Source organism: Sphaerodactylus townsendi, linkage group LG13, assembly GCF_021028975.2.
Source record: "Sphaerodactylus townsendi isolate TG3544 linkage group LG13, MPM_Stown_v2.3, whole genome shotgun sequence".
Classification (NCBI taxonomy): Eukaryota; Metazoa; Chordata; class Lepidosauria; order Squamata; family Sphaerodactylidae; genus Sphaerodactylus; species Sphaerodactylus townsendi.
The window spans coordinates 48133120-48146718 of record NC_059437.1 but is presented as its reverse complement, the minus strand read 5'-3'; the positions used below and the strand labels follow the sequence as shown (position 1 = coordinate 48146718).

Sequence of the window (13599 nt, the reverse complement as noted above, 5' to 3'; positions counted from 1 at the left end):
GGAAGGGTTTAATCGGGGTTATTGCTGACGCCATTTTTATTGAATTTACCGCTGTGTTTTAAATTTTTAAATTTAAATTCTAATTTAATGGGGTTTTTGTTTGTATATATTATATGTAGAATCTGTGTTGTGCACCACCCAGAGCCCTCTGGGGGTTGGGCGGTATAAAAATCCCATAAATAAATAAATTAATAAATTAAAAAACACCCTATGGGGTGGGTGGACCTAAAAGACCTCCGAAGAACTGTGATTAGCCTAAGTTCACCTAGCTGGCATGTGTTGGAGTACACAAGCTAATCTGGTTCACTAGATAAACCTCCACAGTTCAAGCGGCAGAGCGGGGTATCAAACCTGGTTCTCCAGATTAGAGATCACCTGTTCTTAACCACTACACCACGCTGGCTCTGACAGAATCCTTGTGAAGGCAACACTTCTCAAACTTCTTGAAGCTGGGCCCTTTACTGTGCTCTGGTTCTCTTGACGGCTGCCTGCTGCCCCAAACCGTTATTGGTTTGAGTCCAGTTTTCCAGCCTGTCAATATCATCCTAAAACTGTCTTCTATCGTATTTGCAACCCCTCCCAATTTAGTATTATCTGCAAATTTACTATTGAATTGAATTGAATTTCTTTCCCTGCTCCTATGCAGTAACCTTGGGCTGGTCACAGCTCTTTCAGAATTCTCTCAGCCCCACTTATATTTTCGTTATTGTGGTTGGTTTTATTGTGGTTGGTTTTATGTAATATTATTATGTAATCTATTGATGTTATGTTTTATGGTTGTGAGCTATCCTGAGCCCTTCGGGAGAGGGCAGCCAATAAATCGAAAGAATAAATAAATGTCTGCTGTGAAGAGAGTAAGGGAACAGAGTTTGTAAGCTGCCTTGAGACTCCTTACAGAAGAGAAAAGTGTAGTATAAATCCAAACTCTTCTTCTGTTCCTCAAAAAATATTTGGAAATTTGGGTGGTGGAGCCTTGGGAGAGCGGAGTTCTGGGAAGAAGAAGAAGAAGAAGAAGAAGAAGAAGAAGAAGAAGAAGAAGAAGAAGAAGAAGAAGAAGAAGAAGAAGAAGAAGAAGAAGAAGAAGAAGAAGAAGAAGAAGAAGAAGAAGAAGAAGAAGAAGAAGAAGAAGAGGAGGAGGAGGAGGAGGAGGAGGAGGAGGAGTCTGGATTTATATCCCCCCTTTCTCTCCCGCAGGAGACTCAAAGGGGCTTACAATCTCCTTGCCCTCCCCCCCTCACAACAAACACCCTGTGAGGTAGGTGGGACTGAGAGAGCTCTGAGAAGCTGTGACTAGCCCAAGGTCACCCAGCTGGCATGTGTGGGAGTGTACAGGCTAATCTGAATTCCCCAGATCAGCCTTCACAGCTCAGGCGGCAGAGCTGGGAATCAAACCTGGTTCCTCCAGATTAGATACACGAGCTCTTAACCTCCTACGCCACTGCTGCTCCTCTAATCTGGAGAACCGGATTTGATTCCCCGCTCTGGAAGGGGGGGGGGGATGGACTTCAATAGGGTGTAATGCCATGGAGTCCACGATCCAAAGCAGCCATTTTCTCCAGAGAAACTGATCTCTGTCACCTGGAGATCAGTTGTAATAATAAGAGAGCTCCAACCACTACCTGGAAACTCTAGCCACACTAAATCAGGAACCAGAGATCCAGCAAGCCACTGTGGTTTTGTTCCAACCCACCCAGTTTTTGAAGAGTGCTATCTGTGGTATTCCTTCCCAGAATTTTTGAGCATAGTATCTCAAACACACAGGATACACTCTGAGAGTGGTATTGGGGGCTCGTCTCTGTTCCCCCTATTTGGCAATCTGCTCCCTTTTTGGCAAATCACAAAAAAAAACCCTCTGGCCTTCTTCAAAAGGTGGCTTTAAAAAAAACCCCTCGACTGAACGTTTTGCAGATAGCAAAGGCTGAGATTGCTCACATGTAGCCAAGTTAATTAATGATCACACAGCTGGAAAGCTCCTATCATCTCGCCACAGTTTACAAAATTAATTTGGTGTGAGGGCTTCAGCTGTACCAACCTCACTCAACAGCGTGCCGGAAGAAAGGGGGAAAGGGGGTTGACAGCGAGCAGGAGACGAGAGCCGGAGACGCTTCAATCCAGCGCGCGCGGCGGCGGCGGTGGAGAGATGCCCCCGCCTGCCATTGCGGATTCCCCCCTCTGCCAATCTGATGCCAATTAAAAGGGAAGTTACGTCGCTCTGCCCACCGATTCGGTGACTTGTTTTGCTCTGCGCTGCAGCATGGGGCTGTGTTCTAAAATACTCTTTGGGTTTCGACAGGCAGACTCCTTCCTCAGTCCCCCTATCAGAGGATTTTATCTAATCAGGGCCTGTGTTCACAGTGTGACAATTTTCAGTCGAGACTTCATTGCCTCTGTCGTTAGCGCAGGGTGTGCCGGTAGAGGAAAGTGTCATCCTGATGCAGCCAATTTACGGCGACCGTGTCGGGTTTTCCAACCAAGCGATGAACAGAGGTGGCTCGCCACTCTGCAAAGCAAGCCTGGCCCTGCTTAGCTTCCAAGATCTAATGAGACTGGGGTAGCCTGGGGCATCCAGGCCAGAGAACCATTATGTATAATATGTAGGGTCTGTTGGCTGTATGTGTTATCTGATTCTTAATGCATTGCGTTAATATGTCTGTCCTGGCAGCCAGGGAGAACTGAAGTGGACAACTCTACAGGAGACAGAAAGAGTGCAGTTAATGCTATGTCTTTACTCCACTGGGTTTTACAACATGACCTTTTTGAATTAGAGCCTTTTGCTGTGCGCCATTCTCTGGCACAGAAAAGATGAAAGCAAAACAAAATGTAGGGGAATCTTCATTAAGGAAGAGCAGGGAAGGAAGACAGGAAGTATGATGATGTCTATCACTAGGAGAAGAATGTATCTCTAAAATATAGGACAGGCAAAACCCCTTGACGTGCCCATTTGAATCAAATTAAGCGGCTTACAATTTGGCCTTAATTGAGTCTATTACCTGGTGCGACACCTCAAATACTGTTAGAGATTGTCCTAATATGGATAGTCCAGTCTAGCTTGATCTTGCCATATCTCAGGGCCTTTCCCCACTCTCTTTGATCCCCCCTATGCTGTGCGCTGCTCTCAGCACGCGACATCCCTGGCGTGCGCCCGGGCGTCCCCATGACCCCGCGCTCTGTGCAGGGGCCATCAAAAGGCCAGAAGAGTGCCAGGGATGCCGCGCGCTGAGGGGGCGTGACAGCGGCAGCGTCGGGGCGGCTGCGTTGTCACCACCCCTGTCGTGGGGAGTGCCGGGGGACCCCGCGCTACTCTCCTCAAGTAGCGCGGGGCTTAAGGTAAGTGGGGGAAAGGCCCTCAGAGGAGATCAACAGAAAGGTTATTGTATTAGAATACTAGTAAGGTGCATGATTAGAACACAGTGTAAACATGTTACATAAGAATAGACTAGGTAGTTTCTCATAGCTGAAGGGTTTTTTCCTTTCTTTTCTCTTTTCCCCCTGCCCATTTGGCCCATGGCTGGGTACTGAAGATTGGACACGGCCCCTTCTGTTGGTAAAAAGGAAAACAGCAGTGGTAATTGGATGCTAAATGAACTTGGTCCAGAGTGCACTAAAGAGGATTTTTTGCAAACGCACCATTTGAATCGAATTAAGCGGCATGGGGTTCCATCCCTCACCCCCCCCCCCCAATCTGCAGTGATGATGTTTGGTAAGATAAGTGCCAAACATGCCTCCCTGGAGAGCATCTTTTGATAGGAACCAAGGAGCATTCACCAAGAACAAAAGACAGCTCCCTCTCTGCCCAGGCTGCCAGACCCCGAATCTTAACATTCAAAGCAGCATTCCAATTCAACCCCATCGCATATCCAGCTAAACTGCAGGTAATTATTTGACAGGTGATGAGGTCAGGATTATTTATGCATGAACGTATGAGTGACAATTCATTAATGGGCTTCCAATTTGGATAGCGCATCAGAAAGCACTAAAACAATATTAAGAGCTTGATGCCAGAGGTAGGGGGGAACCAACTGGGATTTTGTCACTATGTGGCTTTCACTTAAAAAAAAAAGAGACAGTGACAGAACCACGATCAGAAGAGATGCAGTTTTAAAACCTCGAGCCGTATCAAAAAGAAAAGAAACAGTTCCGGCCAAACACAGGTCAAACACAGATGAAAATTTCAGGCAAAAAACCACCCTTTATTAAATAAATTACTTTAAATTCAGCCCCAGAATGATAAATCCAGGTTAAAATCCATAGTGTTGAGGCAAACACTCAGTGTTTCTTCTGAATGAAGTTCTAAATCAGTTATAACGGGCAAAGTTACAAAATGGCTGCCACAAAATGGCTGCCACAGAAGTCTTGGCCCCTCACAAATGGATTGCCACAGCTTAACTGCAGTAATCCAGTGCAGATCCTTGTGCTGCAGTGATGCTTGCTGCCAAAGCAATGGTTTTTTTAAATCTGCAGAGCCAATCAAATCTCCAGAAGTCAACCAGAAGCCTTGCTGGGCAAAAAGGCCTACCTGGCCCCACCCACTTCCTCAAAACACTTGGGGAGTATCAGAAAGATTGTCAGTGGGCCCCACAGGCCCCATGATATGAAGTAGAGAAAAGGGATCAAGACTCCCTTCTTTGGCAGGGATGGCAGAAAGATTGGGATTTGTTGGATGGCACCCTGGAAAGGCCTGCCATTGACTGACCAGAATGATTTCTACTTGTATCAAGCTGCACCAATGGTAGATAGATCTAAAAATTAAAGTAATACCACCTAATTTGGTCTTAATTGAATCCATTACCTGGTGCGACACCTCAAACGCTGTTAGAGATTGTCCTAATATGGATAGTCCAGTCTAGCTTGATCTTGTCATATCTCAGAGGAGATCAACAGAAAGGTTAAGAACATAAGAACATAAGAACAAGCCAGCCAGATCAGACCAGAGTCCATCTAGTCCAGCTCTCTGCTACTTGCAGTGGCCCACCAGGTGCCTTTGGGAGCTCACATGCAGGATGTGAAAGCAATGGTTATTGTATTAGAATACTAGGAAAGTATATGATTAGAATACTAATATTAGAATTAGTATTAGAATACTAGAAAGGTGTATGATTAGAACATAGTATAAATATGTCATATAATAATTGACTGGGTAGATTCTCATAGCTGAAGGGTTTTTTTATTTCTTTTCTCATTTTTCTCTTTTCCCCTCTGGGATTTGAGGAGGGTTTCCTCTTTGTGCTGCTTCCTTTTTTCTCTTCCTTTCTTTAAACGTAGCAATAATGTTGTATTTGTGAATGGAAATAATATGGAATAATCATTGATGTAATTCTTAAATAATTTTTGAAAAGAAAGGGATTTTCTCCTCTTAGGGAGAGAGTTAAATGATTGCCAGCCCCATCCAAAGGACCAGACACCCAAGGGGGCTTTTATAGGAGTGTACAAAACCCCTCCCTGTCTCCAGAAAGCCCCCATTGGGCTTAATGGAGTTATGCCACCATGGCACCACGGAATTGCTCCACACTACAATCCCTCCATACTGTGCCATGGAGATAAACATCTCTCACCGTGACATGCCTCTGAAGGTGCCAGCTGTAGATGTGAGCAAAACATTAGGAGCAAAAACTACTAGGCCACAACCACACAGCCTGGAAAACCCACATTCGCCAGTGTATGCAAAGCTGTGTGTGATTCAGAAAGCCCCGGCATCTCCCTTTGAATTTTGATTGTAACTTATGGAATAATGCATGTAACCTCATCTACCTGGGAGGACATTCCGTGACACGGGTAAAGAATTGCCTTATCATCCTCCTCCGCTCCTTGGTCCAAGCAGTAGCCGCTAGCTTTGCTGTTGCGTACCTGAAATTGAAATCAGAAGAGGTGAGAGAGAGAAGTTTTCCTGATATGATGGATTCCTGTCCAGGTCTGCAGCTCATGTTACAGCGTATCAGAGGTGGGATCCAGCAGGTTCTCACAGGTTCCCGAGAGTAGGTTACTAATTATTTTTTGTGTGCCGAGAGGGGGTTACTAATTGGTGATTTTGCCACGTGGTTTTTTCCTTAGTTACGCCCTTCTCTCAGCAGTAGCATGCAGAACTTGAAGCAGTCTAGCAGGAGGTGCACCAGTGTGCGTGGCAGCCTGCGCCTGCGTGCATTCGTTTCCTGCCCAAGGACCGGCGCAGCGGCTGTGTCCTTGCCACAGCCCAGCCCAGGAATGCCCCGCCCCTGGAATGCCTGGCCACGCCCCCGTCGTGCCCCGCCCAGCCCCATTGGTGCTACGCCACAGTTTGAATCCCACCACCATGGGAACCTGTTACTAAAATTTTTGGATCCCACCACTGCAGAGTATCGAACGGATCATCTGAATCATGCAGCGGGGTCAAGTGATACAATTTCTCCAGGAAAGGTTCTCTGCTCTGCGGGGCCGCGAGTGATCGCCTCCTCGCATGTAAACAGAGAACTGCGAGGAGACCCCACTTCAAGGCCAATGTACAGTGAAGAGGCCCAAGATAAGCGTTCCATGCCTAATGGGCCACCGACTAGCCCAAAGTCACCTGTTGAGTTAGATGGCAGAGTGAAGATTTGACCCTGATCCTAGATTGACGCTCTAATTTATCAAGTCCATTTATGTCCTTGATGTCCAAGGAACTCAGGGTAGCGGACAGTTATCTTTTACCCATTTTGTCCTCACAAAAGCCTTGTAAGGTAGGCAAGGTTGAAAGTGTGTGGCTAGCCCAAGGTCACCTAGCAAGCTTCGCGTCACAGCAGAGATTGAAACCCAGATTTCCCAAATCCTGGTCTGATGCTATAACCACTATTCCAGGGGTCCCCAAACGTTCTGTACCTGCGGACACATTTGGAACTCTCACATAGCATGGTGGGCACAGCCACAAAATGGCTGCCCCGGCAGGCGGAGCCATCCACAAAATGACTGCCGTTTTAGTAACACAGTGTAGAGAATCAGTACTGCAAAAGCAAGATTGAGAAAAAGCTGCACAGCCAATCGACTCTCCAATAGTTAATCAGAAACCTTGCTGGGAAAATGCCTTACCTGGTCCCAGCCACTTACAGAAAACATTTGGCCAGCACCAGAAAAGAAGAGTTAATTTTCATACCCTGCTTTTGTCTACACTTAAGGAGTCTGAGAGAGGCTTACAATCAGCTTCCCTTCTCCTCCCAACAACAGACACCTTGTGAGGTAAGTGGGGCTAAAAGAGTTCTGAGAGAACTGTGACTGGTTCAGGGTCACTTGGGAGGCTTCATGCATAGGAGTGGGGAAATAAACCTGATTCACCCGGTTAGAGCCTGCTGCTCTTCACCACTACACCATGCCAGCTCTCAGGTGCCGTGGCATCCACAGGTCCCATGTTGCAAACCCTTGCCCTATGCCTGTGGTGGCGAACCTATGGCACTCCAGATGTTCATGGACTACAATTCCCATCAGCCCCTGCCAGCATGGCCAATTGGCCACGCTGGCAAGGGGCTGATGGGAATTGTAGTCCATGAACATCTGGAGTGCTATAGGTTCGCCACCAAGGCCCTATACCGTGCCAGCTGTCACTTGGCTTCCAATCGACCTCCTTGAAATCTGGTCTGTGGCAATTATTACAACAAATCGAAAGAGAAACAGTGTCGTGGTGCTTCTCTGAGGAAAGACGAACATGCTCCTTCACCCATCCTGACACCCCATTAATCCTTCGTTTGGGCATCTTAGGACCTTAATACAGCTTTCTCTCCTGTGAAGGCGCACACGGATTATCCTCGCCGGCAGCAATTTTTAAAAAGGGCCGATAACTCAGAGCAGATTTTATTTGCAGGGAGCGACGTGAAAGATGATGAAGTCGCACGATGCACTGTAAACAGCCCCGTCCAAATGCTGCTCTGAGTAACAGTGATGAGAAATCCGAATTCAATCTATTGGCTGCCATCCATCACTCTGGGAGCATTGCCTAGAGAGATAAGTGTGCATAACTCAGCACAAGGGTACGGCAAAGGAGTGGAGTGACTCAGTGTACGGCTTGCCGTCGCGGGGACGGAACCGTATGCAAAGCTGAATCCTAATTGGAAGTCCTGCTAGGTTCAACGGGCAAGTAGGTTTGCACAGATCCTTTGTGTGCGTACTTCTGTGTGTGCCGTGTTGCAAAGAAATCTGTTCCGCGCCTGCATACTCATGTACAAGCAGGAGCTTTTTCCATGTGGCAACCAGTTCACATGGAAATACCAGTCTTCTTGTGGCTACCAATGCACCACAGCAGCAACAGTGCCTCCAAATAGCAGGTCCCCCCATATTTTCCCTGCCCCTGTCCCTGGGGTGGCCATTCCTCACCTTACACCAGTGGTGGCGAACCTTTGGCACTCCAATTGGCCATGCTGGCAGGGGCTGATGGGAATTGTAGTCCATAACATCTGGAGTGCCAAAGGTTCGCCATCATGGCCCTACACCAACAGGGCAGCTTTCTCAGGGTACTTTTTAAAACAGCATTTTGACATCTTGCTTTAAGGTGTTTGCACACAGGGGGCTCTTCTTTACCTTTATATCAATAGGTCAGTTCCCTATTTTGAACAAACGCAAAAAGAACATTGGAGCTACATGCTGGGTGTGTGTGTGTGTGTGTGTGAATCCATGGGCTGCAGTCTAGAGGCCACATACCCTGAGAAAAGTTGAGAGCCAGCGTGGTGCAGTGGTTAAGAGTAGGTGGATTCTAATCTGGAGAACTGGGTTTGATTCCCCACTCCTCCACCTGAGTGGCGGAGGCTTATCTGGTGAACCGGATGTGCTTCCGCACTCCTACGTTCCTGCTGGGTGACCTTGGGCTAGTCACAGTTCTTCAGAACTCTCTCAGCCCCACCTACCTCACCAGGTGTCTGTTGTGGGGAGAGGAAGAGAAAGGAGTTGATAAGCCACCTTGAGTCTCCTTACAGGAGAGAAAGGTGGGGTGTAAATCCAAACTCTTCTATTTTCCTTCTTTTTATGTATTGCCTTTAAAGCAATCTTGCTTGCTGAGCAAGTCCATAGTTGCCCTTGGGGCACAGATCACTGGACAGAGCTCTGTAAATCCAGCTGATTTATTTGTATGCATGAATGTATGTGCCATCAACTTGCAACCAATTTATGGTGACCCAGCAAGGGGCTTTCGAGGCGAGAGAGAAGCAGAAATGGTTTGCTATTACCTTCCTCTGCAGAGTCATCTACATATGGACCCTGCTAGCTTCCAAAATCTAATGAGATCAGACTATGTCATACTGTTCTAAATCCCTGATTTATTCTCAAGGCTGCAATTGTTACTAAAAATCTGTACTTCTGTGTTTTAAAAACTCCGACTGAGTTTAATGGATGCATCATTTAATTACTCCAAAGCAGGCATGGTGTAGTGCACAGGGGTCAAACTCGCGCCCCTCCAAATGTTATGGACTACAGTTCCCATCATCCCCTGCCAGCATCATGCTGGCAGGGGATGATGGGAACTGTAGTCCATAACATCTGGAGGGCCACGAGTTTGACACCTATGGTGTAGTTTGGTTTGGTTCCCCACGCCTCCACATGAGCAGCAGGCTAATCTAGAGAACTGTGTTTGATTCCCTGCTCCTCCATTTGAAGCCTGTTGGGTGACCTTGGACTAGTCACAGTTCTCTCAGAACTCTCTCCCACTCAATGGTCCCTCTAAGCATGCAGCTTACAAGGAATCTTCACCCCACCATCCTCACAAAGGGCCTGTTGCAGGAGAGGGGAAAGGGAAGGCCAACGTAAGCTGCTTTGAGACTCCTGATAGTAAAGAAGAGTGGGGTGTAAAAACCAATCTGTCCTCTTCTTCTCCTCTGTTCAGTTAAAGGGGAGCTCCCAGTTAACTATGCAGCCGTATTTGTTTGAAATATGCGTTCTCAAAGAGGAATTCTTTCTTCCCTCTCTCTGAAATGGGGGTGCCTCTCTGAAGACAGTTTACTTTACGTAGTTAATTTTGCTCCCTTGTTTGGTTTTATTGTGGTAGATTTTATGTTGTACACTGCCCAGAACCCCCCGGGATAGGGTGGTATAGAAAACTAATCAATCAATCAATCAATCAATCAATCAATCAATCAATCAATCAATCAATCAATCAATCAATCAATCAATCAATCAGACAGTGCCTACAACTCATCAATTGGTGCTGTTAAAAAGGGCCTTAAAGGCCATCCAGTCCAGCTCTTTGTTCAGTTCGAAAGACCCAAAGTTAAAGTATACGTGCTAGGTGGATGTTCTACCCTCCTAGGTTAAACATGGCTGAACTGATGAGCCCCTTTGAAGGACATCTTGGGAACGCCCAGGCTCCCTTCCTCACCAATCGGTGGCTGTGAAGGTCATAAATATTGTCGAACAGAACCCCACACTGTGAAGTAACCCAGCTCATCATTGCAAGCGGCTGCCAATTACAACGTGCCAATGGTTAAGTGGCTATGAATTTCATTTATGACTGGTGTATTATTTGGAGTACTGAGGGATGACAACAATTTTACAACAGCCTTAAAAATTGTGAGGGACGTATATTTTTACAACTATTTCAATATGTTTTATACCTGCTTCAACATTAGGTACTTGTTCCTGTCATGCAAATCTGTAGACAATGCTTTGGTTGTCGTCAGGGCAACAACTTGGAAGATTCCGGCCCAGTGATTCCGGCCGTGAAAGCCTTCGACAATACATAACTTGGAAGATGAACGAACAATTAAACTTGCTGTCCATCCCGTCCTTAATCCAGGACCATTTGCATGTTTGTGAGCAGCCCTGATGTACATTCAAAGATGCCTGGCAGCCATTTTATGTCATCAGTGGGATGCTTCTCCCTGACCTCTTATTCTAGAGCTGCTATATCCTACAGTGGCCATACCCCTGCTGAGGGACCGGGTCCTCCTTTTGAGCTCCTTCCCCCAATATTGTTCAGCTGGCCAGCAGGCATCTTACCAGCAATGAGTCAACATCACTTCCAGAGCTCACTGGAAGTGACATCACATTGCTAATGACATAGGGGACACTTGGATATTTGGGCAAAAACTCTATGGTAAAAATGGCTTCTACCACACAATTTTCTCACAAATACTGAAGCATCCTCACATCATTGGCAACTTGATGGACCTCACTACTGGTGATGTCAATGTGTTACTGGAGACATGGAAGCGAGACCTTAGTGTGATTCTAGTAAGTCCTTACTCCCATGCCTGCCAGTTGCCAGGGGGTATCTGGCAACCCTAACCTACCTTATTCTCATGCTACAAACACTGACTTCTGACAAATTCCAGTGTATATGATGTGCAATGGGTAATGTGTAAAAATCAAAGATGTGGCAGATATTCTTGGAGAAAAGGCAAGCAATTGTTCAGTATTCACCCTGAACTTCACCACTGGAGTGAGGCCGAATTTCTGAAACTGCTTCGATTTGACTATCTCCATTTTGATTCTTGTTTCCCATCAGAAAAAAGGAACCAGAGACTCCAGCTGATCACACCAAGCATTTCCTGTTAAAACTAACAAATTCTGAACTGGTTCAGCTTGAATCCGAAGCATTTCTTACGTTTGTGCTACACCGAGTGTCCGTTGGGGAGAGAAATGGAGGAAGCAAATAAATAGACGCAATGTGTTATATGCCTTCTCCCTAAGGTGAGTCTCGGTGCAGACCGCATCTTAAAGCATCTTAATATGCTGATTGCTAATACTAGAGTTTTTCATTCCGCGACACGTGGCACAGAATAATGAACTTCTTCAAACTGCTTTCCGAGTGCTCACTTTGAAGCTGTGCAGAATAAGCAAAAAACCCACTTGCAAACAGAAAAGTAGCAGTGGTTTGAAAACGCATTATTTTGCATGTGCGGAAGGGGCCAGAGCCACAGGAAAACACCACTTTTACCGCATAGATTTGGGGCAATTCCTAGAGCACCAACCGGAAGTGACATCATATCTTCCTGAAATTCTACTATCACCAGGCATAATCCTCCAAATCTTCCAGTATTTTGCAGAGGTGCTGCTGGCAATCCTAGAATCAACCCGAGTGGTCCTGTATAGACACAACATATGACATGAATGGAGATGGGTTGATGTACATAGTTTTTCTAAAAGGTATTTTTGTGGTAGATGCCACTTGGATTTAAGGGCCTTCCTTTTGACTGCTCAGGGAGAACTGACATCTGGGTAGCAGCTAAGCTTCAGCAAGCTGTTTATAATTGACCCGGCTTCGGCTTCTTAGCTGAAAAACCTTCTTTGGGACAGGGCTCCTGGAAAGCTTATGTTTTCCTTCCATCATCACTGCAGATGGCTCAGTATTGTCCTAAGAAACCCCGATGTCCTCACGAGTATCAATAGGATTAACCTATTTTGTAGGGCTCTGATGTCACAAGAGTCATGAATAAGCACAGTAGGGATGGTGGTGGAACACAGAACCCCATCAAGATAAGCACGTGGGGAAAGCTTTTAGAAGCTTCTTCTTCAGAGAATGTAGCCACAAGTTTCAGTGTTGTTTGGAAATCACAGATTCTTGGGAGAATTCTTTGGCAGCCTGAGAGTCAGTTTGGTGCATTAGTTAATGTGTCAGACTCAAATCTAGGAGATGGGTTCAATATGCTACTTTAGCACTAAACTTTAGCTAGTCAGCAGGTTGGTTTAACTTGGGTTTAAATCTTTGTGTTTTTCTGTTGGGTGGTGGTGCTATTGCAAGGCACTTCAAATCCACAATGGGTGGAGAAAAGTGGTTTAACGGTGCCCAGATGAATGAATGAATGAATGAATGAATGAATGAATGAATGAATGAATGAATGAATGAATGAATGGACTCTGGTCTCTAAGAGACACTGGTTCAAATCCCCAGTCTACCATTGAGTGACTTTGGGTCATTCTTCCTGTCAATCTAATTTACCTATAATGAAGGAAAAACTAAGCACTGTAAGCTGCCCCAAGCTGTTGGGATGGAAGATGGAGGTTTAAAAATGTACTAGACACAAATACCAGGTGCCACAACCAAGAAGATCCTGCCCTCTAGAGCCACCTGTCTCAGTTTTGAAGATTGGAGACCTGAAGCAGTTTTCATGAAGGAGGATGAAATATGAGGGTAGTAATATATTGCAGTACATATACAGCATTCTTTCTGAAATGTGCAAATAAACAGAGGAACTATGGAAGGCTCCTAATGCACTGAGTCTACTTCAGAAACAAGGCCAAGTAAGTGGGCACTCCAAAATCAAGCAGGAAGTCTGGAGGGGGAGACTTGAGAAGTATCCTTGGTTTACTGAGCAAAGTTATTTTATTCATATCTATGTCTTTTCTACCCAAAAAGGAACAAAACATCTCTCTCAATATTCTGTTGTTGGGGATGTGATTCAGTTACCTCTCCGTAAGTGATGGTATTGTTGTAAATCCTCATTTCAGGGTAGACGTTCTCCAAGTACCACTTAAAGCTCCGGCACTGAAGACGCTGCCGCAGAGCGACTCTCTCTGAAACGTCTCCAAAATCAACTCCGGGGTTCTGCAAAAGCGAGGAAGTACAGGAGGAGAAATTCTATTACACGTGGCCTCCTGTTAATCTTGTTCCTTCAGAATTCCTCATTGTTCATTTTATTTACAAACCAATTCTTCCTCCCGCCCCTGGCTCTCCCT

At 45.9% G+C, this 13599-nt stretch overlaps 1 protein-coding gene across 1 annotated transcript in view; it reads right to left on the bottom strand.

Annotated features, from left to right (window-relative positions):
* Nucleotides 1-13599, bottom strand: part of LOC125442484 (polypeptide N-acetylgalactosaminyltransferase 9-like) — a 108208-nt gene that overhangs the window by 6840 nt on the left and 87769 nt on the right. Inside the window, exons 7-8 of the mRNA XM_048513852.1 lie at nt 13331-13468; nt 5749-5844 (exon numbers count right to left, since the gene is read on the bottom strand). Coding sequence (XP_048369809.1) covers nt 5749-5844; nt 13331-13468 — 234 coding nt within the window. The remainder of the gene's footprint in view (nt 1-5748; nt 5845-13330; nt 13469-13599) is intronic.